General features: G+C 43.7%; 2 protein-coding genes across 2 annotated transcripts in view; both read right to left on the bottom strand.

Annotated features, from left to right (window-relative positions):
- LOC6616220 (neurogenic locus Notch protein) overlaps nucleotides 1-9,067 on the bottom strand; it is a 36,434-nt gene extending 27,367 nt beyond the window's left edge. Inside the window, exon 1 of the mRNA XM_002040549.2 lies at nucleotides 8,170-9,067. Coding sequence (XP_002040585.2) covers nucleotides 8,170-8,329 — 160 coding nt within the window. The 5' untranslated portion in view covers nucleotides 8,330-9,067. The remainder of the gene's footprint in view (nucleotides 1-8,169) is intronic.
- Nucleotides 9,068-9,370: 303 nt separating this feature from the next.
- LOC6616219 (irregular chiasm C-roughest protein) overlaps nucleotides 9,371-22,386 on the bottom strand; it is a 34,743-nt gene continuing 21,727 nt past the window's right edge. Inside the window, exons 2-6 of the mRNA XM_032725183.1 lie at nucleotides 13,416-14,475; nucleotides 13,250-13,352; nucleotides 13,057-13,184; nucleotides 11,896-12,988; nucleotides 9,371-11,831 (exon numbers count right to left, since the gene is read on the bottom strand). Coding sequence (XP_032581074.1) covers nucleotides 11,347-11,831; nucleotides 11,896-12,988; nucleotides 13,057-13,184; nucleotides 13,250-13,352; nucleotides 13,416-14,450 — 2,844 coding nt within the window. The 5' untranslated portion in view covers nucleotides 14,451-14,475 and the 3' untranslated portion in view covers nucleotides 9,371-11,346. The remainder of the gene's footprint in view (nucleotides 11,832-11,895; nucleotides 12,989-13,056; nucleotides 13,185-13,249; nucleotides 13,353-13,415; nucleotides 14,476-22,386) is intronic.

The following is a 22,386-nucleotide window of genomic DNA, read 5'->3' as shown; positions in this document are numbered from 1 at the left end:
TTTAACCCCCGCAACATGTATTTATTTGGCTTCCAATTTGGCACTCTCAAGTATTTCCATTTGCGATTGATCTCAGGCTTACTCGTCCATTTATGCACATTTATTGTATTCGAAGCGTATGGCGCGAGATGATAAAAGAAATTTTCATACACAATTTGCGTCGCAAAAACTGCAACTGTGATAAGCTGGCAAAGAAAACGAAGCGATCATCGAGCGATCATTATTTTTATGGGAACTGTCCGGCGAATGATCACAAATTGCTGCGGGGGCCTGCAATAAATAAGTACTTTGCCTACATAAATGTGTAATGGCAAATTGAAAATTGGTCAGAAGCATTACAGTGGCGGGAAAATCAAGAGCAACTCGAATAAATTTCGATCGATGTTATTGAAAGGTGAAGGCAACTCGTCTTTAGTTGCAAATTGCATCTTTTTTGCATTGGATTTAGGTGCAAGCTATCGAGAGGAGTTCATTGACCTATAATCCTATATTTTCTTTGGTAAATTGAAAAGCATAAATATTATTGTGGACTTGGCTGTAAGTATAGAGGCGAGATGCCGAGGGTCTTTGAAAAATGAACGGCCTGCAGAGGCGTTGTAACAACAGCAGCAGGCAACAAAATGCGGAAAGATTGTAAAGTGTTAATGAAAAAGTAGCCGAGATCGGTGGAGAATCGAGTAGCAAAAGGGGCTCGAGCGGCGGGAAAAAGGGGGAGTGGCACTCAGGGGTGGTGGGACGTAAGGCGGGGGCAAGTCGTAAAACGAATAAACGAGTGTGGGAACCGACGTCAACGAAACACACAACGTCTCGCTCTTTCTTTTCGTCTTTTTGGGTTATGTGGCATGGAATTTTGCCTTGGCTCGCTCCCCCTCTCTTTCTAACCGACTCTACCCGTCTTTGTCGCTCCATCTGCCTCCATCTCTTTCGGCCCTCTATCTCTATCTCTGCTAACCCCTTTCGTTTGGTCCGAAGCGTCTGAAGCTTCTGATAGATTAATAGGCCACTGTCGTCGGCGATAGCAAAAAAAAAAAAAAAAAAGAAAAAAAAATAGAAAAAAAAAAAAAACGAGGAAAAATCGGACAAAATATAGAAAATACAACTCCAATGCCCCTCCCCACACAACCGTCACTGCCTAAGCCATTCATACGTACAATTTTGGGGCAACATGGGGAGGAAGTATGTGGTTTTTGCGGTCTACGATATTGCTATTGCAACATATGTTGAAATAGATTTCGGATTAGACTATCGTTGTAAAGGGCGAGTAACCGAGGGGGAAGTGCCTGTGAATGTGGTTTATGGGCACCCTGATTGATGTCTTCATGAGTGGGTTTGGCCCGACTTGGTAAATAATATATAATTTGTTAATAGAAAGAAACAGGAAACTTATTACTGCACTAGCTGTTCAATTGAATCGTCGGATTGTTTAGCGAGTAAGAACGTTGAGTTCATAAATATTATGAACTTCATGATCTTTAATAAAAAAAACTAAGTATGGTAAGTAAAAAACCCATTTGCAAGACGCAAAACTTTTCACAGTTGAGCGCTGTTTCCACTTGATGATCATCACTCCGCTTTCCCCCCGTTTTCCACGCCGACTCGCACTTTATTTTCCCACACGAGAAGCTCGGATGATTAGCATAATGCTTAGCCAAATGAAAGATAAAATTATGGGAATAATTGACCTACCCGACGATGTAATTGAGTGCACGATAAGAGGGGGTGGAAAACGTTTTGGCAGGGAGGATGAGTGATAAACAGCCCTCCGGAAAGGACACACAGCTGCAGTTGTAAGTAATCTATATGCATGTACACAAGTATATGGTTTTTTCTTTTTTCTTTTTGGTAATTGAAGTGCACTTGAAAACATATGCGACACTTTGACAAAATCCGCCCTCGCCGGGGCAAAAACATATAAAATGCATGCATAGAAGGAGAGAGAGAGAGAGCGCGCGAGAGTGAGAGAGCAAGAGCTGGGGTTCAAGAGGTCGAGGCTGAAGGAAATGCGCGCCAAACTGAAAAAAGGCCGCGCAGGCGCACAAACAAAAAGGGTTGTTGCTCGGAAATCCATAAAAATAATGGCATATGAGTGATATTGTATGGAGTCTCGTCTCCCTCTCTCTCTCTTACTGCTCTTGTCTATATGTACTTTAAATAAACTGAAGCATTTAACACTTCCGGCAGACAACAAAGCAGCGTGTGAATGTTTAGTTAAAGTTCGGAAAACGACAAAACTTAAATGGATGAAAGGAAGAAAAAAAAGCCAGAGTCTTCAATTCATATTTACCTTCCACCTCTGCTAATTTGTCACCGAAGAAACGCCGGTTCTTCTGGCGCCCTAGCAAATGGCCTTATGCAAATGTCGCGCAGGTTGCCAGCACTAAGGGAAAAGTCAAAGAGAAAGAGTCTGCAGACTCGGAAGATGCATCTGCGAGATATGGCTCCTAATCAATGCTAAGTGAGTGTTCAGATGAAGTGGAACCCATCCCTAACGATCATCTTGCAGCCCTAAATAATGACTTTAAATTCCAGATATGTACATATACTAAAATATTCCAGTTTGATATCGAAACTTAGTTACTCTATTTATAGTTAAAACTTCAACTTCTCAGCGAAAACAGAGACGTCCTTTTTACATGTTTCCTTCAAGATTCTCATCTTAAGTACTTCAGAGCCAGCGAGTGTCAGACGCTTGAAATTTGAGATACATTTTCAAGTGGCAGCTTGAAGCATGTGTTTATCTCAGTGTTTGTGTATCCTGCAGTTTCAGAGGTGCCTTTTATTTCTTTTAAGGATCTACCAGGGTATCTAGTTACTTTACAATGTATCTACCTTTAGACGTAAGTGAGCAATAGCTTTCCAATTTCAGATATATAACCCAAATCTGCCACATTTGCAGTTAATTCTTGTATCTTTGCTATTGAATGATGCACAATTCCTTGCTAATGTTTTGAGTGAGGGTATCTGTAATGGTTCTGAGACTCCCAAGACCACCATGAAAAGTATCATTCGGCCACATCATCCCGTATCTTTCTGCATGGCTTCTTCCTTCGACCACCGATCATTACTATTATTATTATGCAAGCCAAAGTATCTATGCATCTCTTCAAGTCAACCACTCACTTGAGCTTGGACCGATCTCTACTCTCCCTCTGCAGATGATTCTCAAACACGCATGTGAAGAGAAACATGGAGACGGAGACTGAGAAAGACAAGGAGAAGGCGGAGGAGAAGAAGGAAGAGACGACAAAGTCGGAGCAATTTCAGTTTCAACTTGAGAAGACGACGAGCACACGATCGGCGACTGTCGTCGATCCGCTCAAGTGTATATAATGATGATTGTCATTTTTCATTGCCTCCTCCAAAACAGGATAGAAGACGGGAAAGAGACGGCTACACAACGAGCAATAGAGCGAGAAAGGGAGAGGCCAGAGTCGGCCTGGCCAAGAACATGAAGTTTCTATGCCAACTGATTGCGTTTGCCCAGGAAATCGTAAATTTCTTTAATGACAAGACCAGGGCATCGAAACCAAATTTCTTGCGACTTAGCATACAAAAGCAATTTTGCAATTATTTTTAAATTTCTTATTCGTATTCTTGTACTGACATATTTTTAAAATATTTTCAAGTTTTATATTCTCATAACAATTTAATAATACACGAGAAAGTATTGGGGAAAATTAAGTTTTTTCTTTAAGAAACTATAAGTTACTACTATAAGATCGATATTTTCCTACCGCTTTTCCACATTTCGAAGATGAGAGATCTGTTTGTATAAGAGTATCGGAGCAAATCGCATGGCAACATAGGGGGATTTCTAGGGGGCGTGGCAGGGGCGCAGTCTAAAAGCCCAAAAGCCTGGAAGACCAGAAGAGACCGGGCCAAAAACGAAGGAGAGAAACCAAAACCAAACCAAACCAAACCAAACCAAACAAGACACTTTGGGTAATATCTATAAAAATTGCTGTTGGTGTGTGTTTCTTAGAGGGGGGAAGGGGCGGGGCTGGGTCGAAAGGAGGGGTTCTTCTGAGGTTGTCAGCCTTTTTTGTTTTGTTGTACCTCTCAGATACTTCAAGAACAAGCCACACAAAGGAGAGAAGACCAAAGAGACCAGCCAAGAAAACCCAAGAAAACAGAAGGAAAAAAACTAAAAACTTGTTCGGTCAGTGCGTTCGTCGTCTCTGTTTGTGTGTATCTTGTATCTTGGCTCGAATAGTATCTGTGTGTGAGTACCTGTATCTACCGACTCGAAATGTACATGTGTTGGCCATAAAGAAAACTCATTAAACTGGCCATGGCAGAAAGAGTAAGTCAGGGCGCACTAATTCGCCTGGCCATCATTAAAAGTCAATAAAAGCCGAGAAGAGAAGAGCAGAGTAGACTTGAGAGCCAAGTCAAGCCGAGCCGAGCTGAGATTTAGAATCCATACAATCCATGGATTTTTCTAAGCGGATTTAATTGCAGCCGACACATGTGAGGACTGTTTTCATAATTAGTTTGGCCAGCAAAACAGTACATACATATCTGCACATACTTATATGTATACAGAGAAGAAAACCTCAATTCATTCGTTGGCCATTTGAGGCATTTTCCCAAGACAAAACTTGGAAAGTCAACATATACACTGGAGAGAGAGATGGGCTGGGAAAATGATTTTCATGTTTATGCAATGACTATGGGAACAAATAACAAATATCAGCCAAGACAGCGCGCAAAAACATTGTGGATTTCCGGAGAGCGAAGATACCGAGAAGAAGACTGCACATTGCCAAACGAAATTCTACCTGAAGAGCCTTGCCAATTCTGGTTTCAAAGGTGTGTCCCGAAAAACAGGATCGAGATCGAGCATCGGGATCGTCTGGAACGGAACGGAACGGAACGGAACTGCTCTGCCGCATATCCAATGCCATATCAAGTGACCACCAGGCAACAAGATTCCTCAACTCCTCTGCTTTACTTTGTTTTCTTTTTTTTTCTTATTTTTTGAAGTTTACTTTATCACTTACAGGTTTTTTTGATTTTGGCCAGGCGAAAGGCAAGGAGTAACAGCAGATTTAACACTTGAGAAATTAGCCGATTTCGTATACGAGTACCGTTTTTTAATTAAGTCTTCTTAAGTTACTGATGGGAAAGTTATATTTTCAAGTGATACTCCTGGTTTTTTTTTCGCCATCGTCGGCGGCGTCGATTAATTAATAAATGCGACAGTAAATGGTCGATAAGTGGTTGTCTCAAATTAATTGAGACGCCCAAATAAGAGAGACTTTCACAATAATCTGCGTTTTTAAGTGCCGCGTCCTTGGAAAAGGGTTTGCATTCGTGGGAATTGGCCTGCTTTTTGGCTTTAGGTGTTATAAATGCATCTCAGACATACAGTTCGGAGTTATTTATATTGATTAAGGTTGAGGTATTGGAATTCGAGTTTCATTTGAGCTGGTTTTTAATGACTGCATTGTTTTTACTCACTAACTGAAGTATCGGCATTCTTACCAATTGGTTCTCACATCTTTAAATGATCATTTAATGCATTATTTATTCAAATGGTATTTATTAATGATGCCCAGTGATGACTCTACATGTACTCAACATTCTTAAGAACGTAGATTTCGCAGCTATAAATCTAGGTAGTCCTACCCTCATCTCCAGTTGATCCTTCAATTTAAGTGCCCGCCCTTCCTTCCCCCCTTAAATTTTATTTCCATTAAATTTGGTTGCAACTTTATGTGGATGATCCATTCCGACCATAAAGTGCACACTTTACGACCCATAACCATGGGCATGTTGGTTATGCATCGCCATACATGCCATACAAACATACATACGTGCATATATAGTACTTTATGTAGTATATTTATATTGACTGAAGTCTAGGCGAGGGCTAATTAGGGATCCGCCGTGTGCGTGACTTACGAAAGTCAAGAAATGTGTTTTGGGTTTTTACTTCTTTAGTTTTGGGGTGCACACAGGATATACAGGAAATAGCTAAGAGAGAGCGCGCAGATACAAAAGTATCTGAAGCGATACTCTACTCTATGCCCGCTCGTTTCCCCTCTCGCTCACGCACCATGCCGTGCCATGCCATAGCATATCGTAATTTGATCTTTGAGCAAACAGCAAAAAGGACGCGCATGTGCAATATGCCAGGACTCAGGGGTTGCTCCTGCTCCTGCTTCTCCTGCTGCTTCACTTTTGGCTCCAGGAGCCCAGCTGTCGTTTATTCCTACTACATATATGATGAAATCGAATGCGGTGGTTGGTTCTGGTTCTCGGGTCTCTGGTCTCTGGTCTCGAAACCGTTACGTGCCACATTAAACCTGCAAAAAATAATACCCTAAATTGTTGGCTAAATGCAGGCGTTCGATCGCACAAAGTTGAACAAACTTGGATTGGAGCTAATGGGGCGTAAATTTGTGAGAACTTAATCGGTACAAAAATGCACATGAAGATTCGAGAGATTTTTTTTGTCTTTTTTCCAACTTCGAACACTTTTTCTTAGAGCAGTGGTAGAATCGAGTGAACTGAATGAAAAGGTTGCCCAGTTTTTGCAACATTTCTGGCATCAATTTACAGTTTTGTTATTACTACTTTCAGCTTTTTTTTCACCGTGCACAACCCGCTCTACATATGCATAATTTTTTGTATATTTTATTCGCCTGTTTATTTACCTTTTACTACAACGTTGTGCAAAGATCACACGATCGCCCATGGCCACTAAAGCCAGAAAAAAAAGAGTTTAGGAGGCGGAAACCCGAGCTCAGGAAACGATGCCCAGGTAAAAGTTATAAAAATAATAGTTCAACACTCCTCGGTTGCAGCTGTTTAAAGAAATAGCAGAGATCATAGAGTTATAATAAGGATACCCAGTGCTCAGGGATCAAACTTCTAGTAGTGATCATTTAACTGCTGTTAAACGATTGATAGATTTCGTTAGATTTTGGAATAGTAAAACAAATTTGTTCAAAATACTATGATACATGTTCCTCGAGCTGCATTCCCCATACTTTCTCATCACTGAGCCGAGAATTCCGCCGAAGAGATTTCGAGTTCCGTGGAAAGCTGACATTTACTGGGGCAATCGACCCTAAGTACACCTACAACCGATCCGATACGATTCGGTGTTTGCTCAGTGATTAGACAACGGCCGCTCCATATGCAAATACCAAGTAAGCCCTATGTGCATGCGGCACAACACGGCGTGTGGAGGAGTTCGCTTCCAAAGCTGGAAAGGAAGTTAGCCACTCACTGGCGAGCAAATAGCGCAGTGAGAAAACACAAAGGAAAGAGTGCTGGGCATGGAAAAAATCGCCTTTTGCCGACGGTAAAAACGGTCTTTCTTGTTTCGAAAAGGTGGGTTTCCAAATCTGAGAGAGCATGCGCAGTCGGCGGAGAGCGAGACAGCGACAGCGAACGAGCGAGAGCGAGAACGAGATCAGCGAGACAACAAGGAGAGAGAGGAAAAAAAACGACCACCTGTCCGAAAAGCGACAACAAAGCGAGGCGAAGGAAGACAGCGCAAAAGGAAGCGCGGTGAACACAAGCCACGAAAAGGAAGGCGAAGAGCAGTAGGAGCTGCCCAAAAGGGAGATGAACGAAGAGGGTAGAAAAGGGAGTGGAGAAACACTGAGAACGCATTTGGAGCTGTTTTCATCGGGATTCCGATGATTCCGTCCAGGTGGGATTTACAACAATCTATGGGCTTATTAATTAGTTTAAGTACCAATTGTACCACTTCTATTTGGGTTACAGTTGCATGGGTTGCTTAGTCACTTATCTGTTGCGAATGCATCCGATTTTATAGACCAACATTTCCCAGCTATGCAATGTAGCGAACTATCCAACGGGTTTAAGCGGAACTAGTCCAATTCAAAAGTATGTTTTGTAATTGCAATTTCAGTTGATTCGAATGTTCAGAAAATACGAGTATGCTTTATTTAAAAATGACAACTAAGACCAACTAGATATGAGATTTAGTACTAATAGTTAGGATCCACATCTTGCAGCTATACAAGACCATCTTATCTCATAGTTTTGGTTCTGTAAAACCGTTCTTTGGCGAGCGTTTTGGATCGGTTTTGAGCCCCCTGGAATTCCAGTTTGTGCACCCACCCTATTTTCGGGCGACCCCGCCTGTCCCCCCCTCGCTGTTCTGATCGGCGTCTCCGCTTTACTCACCAGTTCCGCGGACGGTGTTTGGCAAATTCGCAAACGCCAGCGTCAGCAGCAGCAGAGGCAGCGACGCCGGCAGCGATGCAACGGCGTGCATTTTGTTAATCCAAAAACAAATCCAAGTGTTTGGTGCGCGACTGCGACGTCGGCTGCGCTGCGATTGCATTGTAATCCAGTTTTCCAGTTAACCACTTTTCCAGTTTTTCACCTCTACTCGCTTCGGTTTCTTTAGCGCTCCTCTTTGGTCTCTCTTTGAGGATATGTTTAACAGCGAGTTTGGGCTTAGTTTAGTATGCTAGTCTCAGTAGTTTAGGCAATTTTTTGTTTTAGCGCGTTTTTTCTTGTATAGTTTTGAACTTCAGACTTTAAAGCTTTATTTGATAAACTAAGAGGAGGCACTCTCCCGACGACGGCGACATTTTCCCTTTTCAAACATAAAAAAAAAGTGGCAAAAAAAGAACGCTTTTCGTGTATCTTTTGCTTGCTTTTCTCTTCGCGAGGATCGAGCACAAATTCAAATTCAAACCGACGCCGCACGCTTGCGTATTGCTCTCTTCCTCTTGCGCTTCTTGCACTCGGCTTCCGTCTCACTCTCACACACGCGCGACTCGAGGTAGATACACTTTTCGAAAATCCTTGTTTCTCTCTTCCTCTCTCTCTCGTTGCTATCCCTTCGACAGGCACTCCTTGCTCTTGCTGAACGGCTTTCCCGCTGGGGCCATCCTCTTCATTTCATGGCATTTGCTTGCTTTGATTGATTTGTTTGTATATCCTGTTGGCTGCGCGGTTTTGCGTGCGTTGTTGCACTCACTTCCAAAAAAAAAACGTTGAGAACTGTGCTCTGCGCTTTCCAGGTTCGTCTGCCTTACGCTCGTCCGCTTTCACAACCGTTTCGTCCACTGGAAAAAAGCGATCTGTTTCAAATCGGCGGTGTGACCGCCTCGCTGCGAGAAAAAGATACCGTATGGCGGGCAGCCATCTTGCCAGCGCGCTCTTTCGCCGCGTTTCGAGATCGGTTGGTGAACAAATAACGTTAGCCGGGCTCCGAACCTCTTCGAAACGTGGTTTCCTTTTCGCCCAATGGCGCTTTTATGTAGAAATTACGCTATGTAAAATGTATGTAATTAGACAAAGAAAGATTCGTAGGCACTGGAAAAAAAAACTATGCATTCATTTGTTCCGCTTGCCCGATTGAAAAACGCACTTCTAGCATTTTGAAGTATTTTATTTTCCTTTTGTTCTCGTATTTTTATTTCAACTAATTTGAGTTGTTCTCGACTTAATTTAGGTTTTTTCGTACTTCGCCTTTTTCCCGCAATACGTTCTTAGTTTTCATTTTCCGAACCTTCTTCGCATTTTCGCAATTATCATACTTTACTTGGCTTAATAGGATTTCATTTGAAATTACTTTCGTTTCGCGTAACGTCTATATAATTGAACTCTTAATCGAATCGTTTGACAATTATCCAAAAAATGTAACACCATCCTTATCTCCGATTTTCGGAACGCTATCCCAGTTAAAAAGCTCTGCGCAATTAGCCCGCGGAAATTAGATTAGAATTAGATTCGAGTGTATAAATCAGGATAAACGAAGAACATCTAAAGCATTTTCAGAATTACTCTAGAGACATACATTTGTATATTTCTGTATATGTTCCCAAAAAACAATAAATTTAAAAAAATGAACGCATAAATTAAATAATTACAGTATTGGCTTAGTGAATTAAGAACCCAACGAGGAATCATAAGGCAGCATTTCGTGTTAAAAATTTAACGCTTTACACTCACTTGCGTTTTTTGGTAGATCGCTCAAATGTTTTACAAATTGTTTCTAAGCTTTTTAAGTTTTTACCTTTAAAATTGTTTACACGTACTCTTCATTTACGTCTATAAATAGACTAGGCAGACAAAAAAAAATACAAACATTCTCTCTAATCTTAGCTAGTCATTTAATTCAAGCGTTGACATACACATTTATGCTCTATATATATATACGATATACAATATTTCATTTGCTTCTTTACATAATTGATTTAAGTTCAAATATCAGTTACTCGCTTAGGGCTAGACAAAAAAATATTCAAGTTTTCACACGGATGCTGGATGCTGGATGCTGGATGCTGTGGCCCTGGAAACCCGATCAGTTTGGAAAGTGGGAACTATTTATGATTGGTGGTTCTAATTTTATTTACTTCATTTAAACACCAATATGCGGACATCTTTTTCAGCTATTTGCGGCTTGGGGATTTTCGATTAGATTGCAATAATACTGTAGCATCTCGTAAAAATATAGATTTCAATTCAATTCGAGTGTTTGTGCAAAGTAATGGCACATACATATGTGTAGTTTGATGTTTTTTACTTTTGGCTCTTTTTGATCGGGTCACAGGTGAAACACAGCACTTACTCTAAAAGTTTCTCTCACTGCATTCAGTTTGTTTCGTTTTATGTATACGTATAATTAAGTCTAAAAATTTGATACATTTTGGCTTAGAAAATTGTTTTGCTTGCTGCTTTTACTGCACTTTTTGCATTTCGTTTGCTTTCCTTTTTTTAGTTCCAACTAACTACAGGCTTTTTGTTTTTAATAATGTATATAATTGAATTGATTTTCGGTTTTGTTTAAAATTGTATGCAACTCGCTGTTTAAAATGAACTTTTGAAGTTTTGTAGTTGTTTTGTGTTTTGTGTTTTTTTCTTTTTTTGTTTCATTTCTGTTCGATACGTTTCGTGTTTAATTGATATACGATTTTTTACTCGATAAGTAGCTTAAGATTTGCACTAGTTGATATAATTTGCCATTGCGAAACTCATCGAGCTCAGCCATAAAATAATTAACGCTATAAATCACAATACGGTTTTTGTTTTCTTTTGTTTTTTGCTTTTCGTTTTTACACATGGTTAGGTTTTTTTTTCTCAAGGGTTGAACTCTTTTTCTTGGGGTCTGCACGTTACAAATTTACAATTTCAGCCATGTCAGATATATCGTAGTCAGTTGCATTTACTTCCCAAGACCTTTTCGAAAGTGGTCCACACCGCTTGAACCAGAATTACGCTAATATCGATGGACAAAAAAAAGTTTACACACTAGAAGTTCGGCTTTTAAATACATTTATGAGTTATGCTAGTGCTTTCTATATATATGTACTATATATATATGCATGTATATATCCTTCGCGTAGCTTAAACATGAGTGGCCAGAGGTCCTTTCTGCGTGTGTCCTTTCCCATTGTTGGACAGTATAAACTGGCCGGACGGACTCTGGGCGCACTGGCCGCTGTTGCCGCCGCCCGCTAGGGGCGTGGCCGCCAGCGTGTTGCTGCTGGCGGTCAAGTTCGAACTGCTGCCGCTGACGCTGCCAGCCGCTGCCACCCCCCCGCCGCCGCCGCTGGGCGTCGAGCCGCCGCCCCCGCCCCCGTTTACGTTCACATTTCCCACGGGGCTCGTGGTGATCACGGCGCCGCCCACGAAATGCTTGAGTCCGCCGTTGGCGTGGTGGGCGTGGCCGTGGCGAGCGGCATGATAGGGGGGCGGGGCGGGCGTGGCCGCCGGATTGGCGGTGCTCGGCGGCGGGAGGGGCGGCAGGAGCGAGGAGTTCGTCCTTAGGTAGGGATTACCGTAGATGGCGCTAAAGCGGCTATCGATGCCGTTCTGCAGCAGCGGTTGTCCTGCGAAAGTGGAGAGATCACATCAGTTTCATTGCACAAGTGGGTGAATATATGTGTAACTCACCGAGAAATCCGTTTGCCTGCTGCGACTGTTGAATCTCGTGTCGCTGGTTGCGCGGCAGACTGGCCCCGCCCCCATTGCCAGCACCGCCCCCATTCACGGAGGCAGCCGCCGAGTGGGGCAGCGTGGCCGAGTTCATGCCACCGTTCTTCACCTTGCCGCCGCCCACCACCACGGCAGCCCCCTCACCCGGCGGACTGTAGTCGAGGGCGTATTCGAAGTAGTGGGCATAGCCATTGGCCTGTGGACTGCCCTTGTAGGCGGTCTCCTGCTGGTTCTTCAGATTCTTGATGTGGCACTGTCGATTGTAGCGATCGCCGCCAAAGTCGCCCGAGAAGCGCTCGTCGAACTTGACTGGCCCGGCTAGTGGCACGCCCAGTGTGGCGCCCTTCATCTGGACATCGGGCATCGGGGACTGGGTGAGATTAATGGCCAGGCCATCGCCGCCCGCCTCCGAGTACTCCACGTCATAGGCCTTCGAGCGCAGCTCGCTCTTCAGTTCGTTCAGCTTATCGCCGCCGCGCGACGCCTCCGGTATCACGTCCGCCGGCATGGGCTTCTTGCGACTGCGCCGCTTGCGGTACACGATGATGATCATCACGATCATCAGAATGATGGCCACGCAGAACATGGAGCCCATTACGACCAGCAGGACGGGTATGTTTCCCGGTTCGCGGAGCAGCGTTATGACCAGCGAGTCACCGCCATACGAATTCATCACCGTGCAATTGTATTTGCCAAAGTGTGTGGCCTTGCTATCGCGGATAATCAGCGCCGCTCGCACGCCCTCCGGCAAATGGTGCTCCTCGAAAATGTATATATCCGGATCGGCGCTGCTCATGTTGATGATCTTGCCCTCGAACGACCAGAGAATGTGCTCCGCCTTCGGTATGCTGAAGGCCAGGCAATCGATCTTCACGCGACCACCAACTCCGCCAAACTGCACCTTGTGCGATGTGATGATCGGGGCCCTCTTCACGTAGAGCGTTGCCTCGGCACCGATTTCGGGAAACCCATTGACCACCGCCTTGCAGAAGTAGCGCCCGGCCGTTTCGCTGCTCACCTTCAACTTCAGTTCCGCTGCAACGCCAACAACCTGCGCAAGATTGGGCGGTAAAGTGTTAAACACCGCATTGAATTCAGTAAATCAAAGGTTTGACGCACCTGGTCGGAGTTCTCGCTGATCCACTCGATTTCGGGCTCCGGATTGCCAGCCACATCGCATCGCATGCTCACGGTGGCGCCCAGATCGGCCTCCACACTAACGGGACGCTGGCGGAAAACTGGGCCAACTAGGGTGGTGGAAAACGGGATGGATTAGCTGGCATGCCAGCACTAATGGCCATGAAGTACTTACAACTGATGTCCAGTTTCTTGCTCTGCTCGCTCTTGCCCACCGCATTGACCACCTCGCACTTGACTATGGCATCATGGTATTGCCTCGAAACATTGTGAATGATCTGGAAGGGAATCGAGGGAGTTGTAGGATCTCTTATCCCAAGGACATTGGCTGCTGCACTTACCATCTTGGTGGTAAAGTCTCCAGTCATTAGCTCATCGTTGATGAACCAACGGTAGCTGAGCTCGTGCGGATTGGCGTCGGCCTGGCAGCTTAGGATCACCTCGGCGCCCTCGGGAATCTTGCCACCCGCCAGGGCACCACCCACCACCGAAACGGTGACCTTGGGCGCGTACTTCACCTCCAGCAGCAGTTTGGCGGACCTGTATGTCCGATCGGCGGTGTTTTGCGCCTGGCACGTGAACGTTGTGTTGTGATGCTCCTTCTTGGGCGCCAGCTTCAGTATCGATCTGGCCGTGATTCGGCGCGAATCTGCCAGGGGTTCCTTCACATACTCGATGCCCTTGGTGAGAACATTGCCCAGTCCGTCGATCCAGGTGATTTCGGCGGCGGGCTTGCCGCCCTGCGACACGCACTCCAGCTCGATCTCGCGATCTTCGGTGGTCACCAGGTAGTCTCCTTGCGTGATCTTCGGCGCCTCGGGCGGAACGAGAACGGTTAGCTTGGCGAATCGCGAACGAATGCCCTGCTCGCCCTGCGGACCTGGACCCACTTGACACTGATACTTGGCGTCGTCGTCCAGCATCAGCGGATAGATGTCCAGCGAGAAGTCGCCCTCCTCATCACTGCCGACCATCGAGTAGCGTTCAAAGCCGCTGAGATTGCGATGCTGGCCCAGGCCAAAGTCATCTTTGGTCCACTGCAGTGCACCCACTTTCTCCATGACCCGACACGGCAACGTCACTCGAGAACCAACGACGGCCGTCTGGTCCTGCGGCTCCATGGCAAAGTGCTGACCACCATTGTCGCCGCCCTTCGGTTTGCTCTCATCATTCGCGGACGACGCTGCCGCCGATGAGGAGCCACTCGACGAGGAGGAGGAGGAGGAGGATGAGGATGTGTCACTGTGGTGCGAGCTCTGGCTGGACTTGTTCTTCTTCGACTTGGCGTGGACGGCAATCGGTTGGAGGAGCAGCGTCAGGATCAGCACAAGGATCAGTGGCAGCACCAGGAGGCGACTGCTGCGCATTCTTCTCATTTTCAGCGGCAAATTGTTAACTCAGCTGAAAGAAAGTAAAGATAGAAATGGAAAGTTAATATAATAATACTAATCAAATCATGAATATAAAAAACATGAATATAGTACATATAGTGAATTTTTGAAACAGTTAGCCGCTTATGTAAAATTCTGGGAAAATGCATTTCCTTGGTAATCCCCAGCTTGTTTGTTCAAGTTTTTTCGCTATTTATGGTTTTCGCCTTAATTGAATTACAGCTTGCAGTTTCGCAATGAATGAAATCGGGATGCAAGCTGATGCCATAAAAAATAATTACAAGCCAGGCAAAGGACATCCGACTGTTTAAAATCCCCTTTCCTTTTCGCCTTTTCCACCTTTCACTTTTTTTTTTTTTTTTTTACTTCTCGCATGGCAAACGAATGCAATAAAATTCGTTTTGTGGGTCAAGTTTAAACCAAATGAAAGGCCAGCGTGGAGTAGAGTGTGCATTACGGAGAGGGGGGTGGGTAAAAAAACGCTGGTATTACGGAGCGGAATATGTGGGGTTGTCAGTTGTCTGGATTTGTGCCATCAACTGCAGCAGACTGCAACTGCAACTGCAACGGCTGCTAAGCCGTAAATGTAACTGCATTTGTGCACCGAAAGAAACAAACAAATGAACCAAAAACACCAAGAAATATCACACTACAAAATAATACTTTTCAAATTTGCCACATTTCTTGCTATAAACTTTGAGTTCATTCTACTCACAATCCAAAAACTAAAATTCGTTGCAAACTTTGGAGCCTTATGCAGTTTTTTTTTTGTTTTTTCCAGCGATTTTGTAACGCGTTTTTTCACACATTCTGTCGTCTATTTTTTGTACTTTCCGTTGGGTTTGTGTACATTTCCTCGACTGAATGGGGACCCCCATAAACAAACAGGCCGCCAAACATATGTATGACATATGGGATGGGACCACCACCTAGTTTTCCTTTTCATCCCCTTGTCAGTGGGTGTTTGGCCTTGGCATTTGCGGCTTTTGTTTGCCTTTCGCATTTTTCTTCGCTTCATTTTTTTTTACTTTTTTTTTTGGGTGAGAAAAATTGGTGCATTGGTACCATTCGCAGAATATTTAAAGCAGAAGTACAAATAAGTTACACACTTATGAACATAAATAAGTTAAATTGCATATATACGAAATAAGTTTCTGGCAAAACATTTTGAACTCCTTATCGTGAGCTTGTTTTCGCTTTTGCCTTATCCTTTAAACAGTGAAAAGGACCCCAGTTTTTCCACCCATTTTCTACCTTTCGACATCTAACCATGGGTAATGCTAACGATTTCATCAAATTGGCACCACCTTCGCAGGGCCAAAAAACAAAACCAACACGTTTAAAAGAGGAAACAATGGAACGGAAAACGAAAAAGCGCGGAAAAAACAGAACAAAAAAAATGAAGCTCAGAACGCGCTCAAAACGCGCTTAAAACGCTAACGAAACGCGCCGAAAGACAGCATATACATATATCCGAACAATCCGTATCACTATCGCTTTAGCTGCGGTAATAGCTATATACGGCTATCCTTTTGCTATTTTCTGTGCTTTTTCTTCATGATGATGATACCCTGGTAATATAATGGCAAGGGTATGTTAGACTAGACGTATGAGTTGTAAGGAAATTTGATATGCCACTTTTCCTATTTAACTTAAAACTCTTGATGATCAAAGTTAAAATAAATGGGTAAACTTAAAAACGAGTGCCTGCATCATAGTTTTCCAGGATATTGGCCAGTGCTATATAACTTCTTGATTGTTTTCGCCCCGTTTTCTGTGTGGCGCTCTGCTGCCTCTGTTGCTTGTTTACCAGCGCCATGATTTACGGCATTTGCACTTTGACTGCGACTACTGTGCTCCACTGTCCGTATCCGTGTCCGTCCGTATTTTGTCCGTTGCCCAGAAGAGTCGGGGCATATATAGAGCCGGAAATGCCCGGCGTGCGTATATGCCAGGTGATAAAAAGGTAGGAGCAGGGGGGAGGGAACAGGGCGCTGACAAAAGGCAAAGGAAAACTGTGGAATAACTTTGGATAGCTACTGGTTCGCTGCGCTGGCAGCAATATGCTTGCCTAAATTATTAAAAATTATAATAAAATTTTTATGACCATAAAAGGCCAGCGAATGAAAGCGGCTTGGCTTGAGTGGAGGGGGGGGGGGGGGGGGGCTGTAGGCCCCCAATCCCCACCCCCCTCTCCAGCTGCTTGTGGCAGGACCCCATGGGTCCTTCGGCCAAAGTTGTACAGGAAATGACTGGACATGATTTTTCGTGCACACATAACTTTTGTTTTTAGTTGCGGTAGATTCTCGTTGGATAGTAAAAACCACTTCCCCGATAGTCTCCAGACCCCCGCCCCCTGCCCACTTTCAGCATTTTCTTTTGCGTGCTTGGGACCCGGAGGATTGGAACTTTCTTCTTCCCGTACCCCCCGACTTTGGCTTTTATGTACTTCCAGGCGAGGCATTAAAATTACTTTCGGGCTGCCATCGCTGTGTCACTTGCTTTTTATTGTCCCTAAGATCATGAATTACTATAATCACTACGATTGTCCAGAGCTATGTGAAGTGGAGCAGGGAAAATATGAAGGTTTATTAACCTGCAGCTGGAATCCGAATGTTTTGGATTGAGTAAAATGTGTGTTCTTTTTATAAGCATTGCATAATTCTTCCTATTATTTTTAGCCGCTCAGTGTTCCATAATCGTTGAGCCACTCGTTGGATTCGTTAAATTCAGTGTTAGAGAATCGCTTTTAATGCGCATATTATGCGTTAATTGCCTGCTGACTGTACTTTTTCGAAATATAACCATAATCAGGGCATCGTACATCTTTCGAGACCCCCCCTCCCCACCTCGTCGTTTCCCCTGCACGAGTAACCCATTTCCTTTCCGTTTCTGTGACTTTTTCTCACACCCCCCTCCCTTCATCCCACCGTTTCCTCCATTTTCCAGAATTCGCTGCGTTTTGTTTTGTTTATTGTAATTGCCGACTGTCGGCGTTCTTGTTGCCTTTGTAGTTACTTGAGTTTGGTTTAGTTTAGGTACTACTGTTTTTGTTGCTATTGTTGAGAACGCACGTGCTGAAAATGCCACCAGAAGAGGAAAAGCGAGAGAGACAGGTATACTGACGACAGAAAAGGACGGGCTCCAAAAAAAAAAGCAAGAGAAGTAAGTAGTTTAGGAATTCGGTGAAAACTGTAATGTTTTTTTAAAGTTAATAACAATGCAATCAATAAGTGATCAAAAAAATTATTTATAATAATTGAAATTAACTTAATAATACTTGCTCAACGATTCTTAACACAAAAAACCTGCTTATATTTCATATTATTAGTTATTTAGCGCACAGTTTTTCTTTGTGTAATACGGCAACTTAAACCGGAGACAGGAAAAGCGGAAAAACACATGCCATGAAAACGCTAATGACACACACAAGCAAATACACAGACACACCTACACCCACACAAGTGCAGTGTCATAGAGACGGTTGGAAAAAAGGAAAACAGAAGTGGGGGTGTTCCCAACATTATGTTAATTAGATCCCTCACGAAGGAATTTTCGCTGGAAATATCTTTCATTCCCAGCATTAGCATTGGGTAAACAAAAGTTTTTCCTCCTCTTTGGAAAACTACGCCACACACACACACACACACTGTCAAGTTGGAGCAAATTAACACACACACACGCACACGCACACACTTGCACGCGTACTTGCTGGATTGTCATGTGTTTATTATCCTTTATTATTTGAGTTGGCGGAAGTTTACTTTCACAAAGCGACTAACTTAAAGATGTGGTGTAAAAAATATTTCAACAAAATGCAGTTGAAACACATTCCCGCACTTTTTTTTGAGTTTACCAGCTGTTTATAATTTAAGTTGGAAGCAAGAACTGGGAACAGTTTAAGGACACGTGACTGTTCCCACTGTCGGGAAAGGAGCAACAAAATAGGGAAAAATCGTAATCAAATTTATGTTGCTCAGCTGGTGCCACTTGGTCCTCTTCTTGCCGCTCATCAGTAGCAGCTATAAATTAGTCGTGGGGGTCGGGGAGGAGGGGGCGTGGCTCAGCCAATAAATTCATCAATTTTTTTTTTTTTTTGGGGGGGGGTTTGTCGAAGGGAAAACAAAACGAAGGAGGAAAAAGCATCGGCGAGCTAAGCAAAACTTTTCGCGCCGCCTTCGCATTTGCCAACGACCACGCCCACTACCCGTTTTAGACGACGACGCCAGCTGAAGCCTTTTAATTGAATATTAATAACAAAATCCTGCATATTAAGCGAAGGCCACCGGAAACAAAGGAGAAACACAGGCGGCTGCAGAAAGGACGAAAACCTTTTGTTAATGTATGCACACATCTGTGTGGCATCGTCACTGAAAGCAATCCGGAAAGGTTGCTCCAGAGTGGCTACATCAATTTAAAATGCGCCACAAGGGCGGGCCGCCCACCAACCCCCACCCGATTTCTCGCAGTGTCGCCGTGTGTTGTGCCCTTTGTATTTTGGCACGTCTGCACCATCGTGACCAAAAAGTCCTGTGCTCCTGTGCGATGTCAAATGTTAATGCAATCAAATTGGAACCTCATTCAGTTCGAATGGGAATGAGACCGAGCGGTACACTAAATTCAATTATGCATGTAGTGTGGAGAGTTCCAGGGGCGTGGCATTGCTATTCGGCGGATCTGGAGCGGATTAATCCGCGCCTGAAACGTGTCCTTCTTTAATGCGCCTCGGGCAGCTAAGCTACCAGAATATTGGGCTTAAAGTAGTTTCAAAAATGATTTCTTTTCAAAATTGTATAAATTATAAATCTTCGAATGACTGGTATTCAAATCGTTGGAATCGTTCATTTACGTCTTTCGAAGGCTTGCGTGTCGCATTCGCTTTTCTTTCAATCCGCCGTGGCCACATTATCCACCTTGTTGTTGTGGATACCTCATGCATATATGCTGAGCCCCCTTAACCCCTGGCGGGCCATCTTAACCCCCCTTCGGCGAGCGGTCGCAATTAAATCGATATTACGCGAGCCTGAGCCTGAGCCTGAAGCCTGCCTAATTGCGGATGACACGAAATTGTTTGCGCTATAACAATAAAGCAAAGCGCACCGCCCCCACCACACCCGCCGCCCACCGCTCCCTTTTGGCACCTCTAATATGCGATAGATCAGTGGCGCACCATGGATATTATTAATGGGGGGGTTTTATTATTATTTTTTTTTTTTGGCAGCAAGCGAAAGGGGGTGGTTTTCCTTGCATATTCTCCATATTTTTTTCAGTGTAACAACGAAAAGTGGGCCCCCCTTCCACGCCCCTGCTAAGTAGTGCCGAGCAAAGTTCAAATGTTGGACTCTCTTGACCCGCGGTGCAAGTGCTTCACAATGTTTACACTAGATGGCGCTGCGTTGGCGAAGTGATTGAGCACTGTGAAATTCTAATTGGAAATTGATTCAATTGGAATCCGGCGAATTCCGGCGAGCGAACGAGTTAACTGTGTGTAATTAACTGCAGGCGAAATATTTCATTACTGGCCATCAGCTGCTTGTTGGCTTAAATGGTTACGTGAAGTGCGTTAATTAATAACGAAATTTTGCATAAAGCTCGCTGGCAAGCGGCGTACTTTGTTGCATTTTCAATTATGAAACTGTAAACTATTTCCGTAAGCGATTGAATGTTGCGATAGAAGTGCCTTTGGTTAAGCTTTTAATTGTTATTTTTTTATTATTATTTTTTTTTTTATTTAGCATACACGTACATATTATTGCATGCTCTTTGCAAAATTGCTACTTGGGCCCTGGATAAACATATCCTTGGCTCACTCAGTGTATTCCCTTAATGGGAATTCAGGAAAAGGGACGAGGTCCTGGGCGATTTGCGAAAAGGCTCACAAAATGAGTTTAAATTCCCCAAATGCGCTTAGCTACAAATTTTCCTTGCCCCAAAACAACAACGAACAAAAAAAGAAAAAAAAAAGAAGGACAGACGGAAAATGGAAAACAATTTAAAGCGTTTAAGCAAAGTACTGAAAAATAAGAAAAAAACAAGAAGGTGAGGTGGGGGGCGGGTGCTGGTAATTGCACGTGTTTGCGTGTCTATTCATGTGCAACAAGGCGCCTGTTGTCCTGGGAATTTAGAGGGGTGCGAGGGCGGGGCGCGGGGCGCGGGGCGTTAAGACAAGGCGCCCAAGCGGACATGTGTTTCTCGTTGTTGTTGTGCTCCTTTTGTATTTTTTGTGTTATTGTTGCAAGAAGGAGGCGAATGCGCCGCTGCCTTCCGCCGTCTGCTGTATAATAAACAATCTCTCTTTTTTAAACACACACGGCACACAGATGCAATGCACCGCACACACACACACACACACACACACACACGAGCAGAACTTTTACATGGGAATAGCTGCAACTGCAGCGACTATCGAATGAATCATTCACGCAGTAATGAATACGAGTACACTGTAATAATCTTCGTTGAAGTATAAAACCGAAAACGCATTTTAAGGCAGAAACGAAATAATTTATATAGTTTAATGAGCCAAAAGTGCAGAATATGATACGAAATTTTTTAATTTGTTGTGCAGCACTGCCATTTCCCCATTTTGCACAGTGTCAACATGTGGAAGTGGCACAGCTAAAAGGTGCACGATCCAAGCAAAATAAAAACATATTAAAGAAATTGTAAAGCTTATGCTGAGTGCACATTGAAAAGTGCAAGAAGTCGCTGCATTTTGAGGGCGAACTTAAGTGAATGAAAGCGACTGCTAAATTAATGCAATATTTTCACTAGTCACATAAATATAAACTATATTCAAGGCGACCTAATGCAAGGTATAAACAACTCTTTGCTCCATTAATTTATTTTATTTTTTTTGAGTACACAACACTATATACGCCTTTAAAGAAGCCCATCCTGCTCGCCCTTTGTGGCATTTGATGTTTTTCCTATCTCTCGCACAGTCTATTTGCTCGTATTATTATTATGAATATTAAGTTGTTGCTCCTGCGGTTGTTGTTCCTTCGGCTTCATCCCTTTTGTGTGGGGTGGCAGCACAAAATGGCATTAAATTAAATAAAGACCCGTATTAGGCATTCCCATGGGGGGAGGGGGGAGGTGAGGGGCTCTGAAAGGGCAGGGGTCGAGAGTTGAGCGAGGTTACGCCCCTCTGTTAAGGTGGAATAGTCTCTCCTATATGCAGTGGATCAATAATGGGCACAAAGTTCCCCAACCAGTAGGACGAAATAAAAAAGGGTTAGACCAAGAAGGATTTTCTAATGCTTTTGTGCACATGGAAAAATCCTATGACTAAAAATATGCTAGAATATGCTGGGATCATCATAAAGTTTGCAGTGTGCCCTTGCTTGATGGGGGATAGCCAGCAGTGTGACCTTGCACAACTAGTAAGCTTTCAATGACTACAAACGTGAATTGAGTTTTGTGCCGTGCTGTTATTTCCAGTGTAGGTCAGGGGTGGCAGAGGGGTCGGGGTTGCTATTATTGCTGTTGCAGTACAGTTAAGTCAATTTTACAGCGGCAATAACAACAATAAATGGCAACAATGTGCACTAAATTGTGCAAAACTTCGTTGCGTTTTCCGTTTTTTTTTTCTTTTTTGGTTTCGGTTTTAGCTTTTGTTTTGCTTAGTTTCGATTTCCCCCCCTTTGTTGTTATTGGCTCCACTACTTCTCCTATTTCTTTGCTTTGGCCCATGTTTGCCCTGTCATCAATTAGGACATGCATTTGGTTTCTCTGCTTTTTTTTGGCCTGCCTGCTGCTTTTTTTTCCGAAAATAATTTGGTGCAGTTGGATAACAGAAAATGTTGCATACATTCCTGCGCCCTGCCCTGAAATTCGTAAATAAAATGTGAAATATGAAAAATGTGGCATGGAATTTCATATTTTGCGCTACCATCGAATAAGTACATTTTTCCGGCCA

This window comes from Drosophila sechellia, chromosome X (assembly GCF_004382195.2).
Source record: "Drosophila sechellia strain sech25 chromosome X, ASM438219v1, whole genome shotgun sequence".
Taxonomy (NCBI): domain Eukaryota; kingdom Metazoa; phylum Arthropoda; class Insecta; order Diptera; family Drosophilidae; genus Drosophila; species Drosophila sechellia.
The sequence above is the reverse complement of the archived record's forward strand: the minus strand, read 5'-3'. Positions and strand labels throughout refer to the sequence as shown.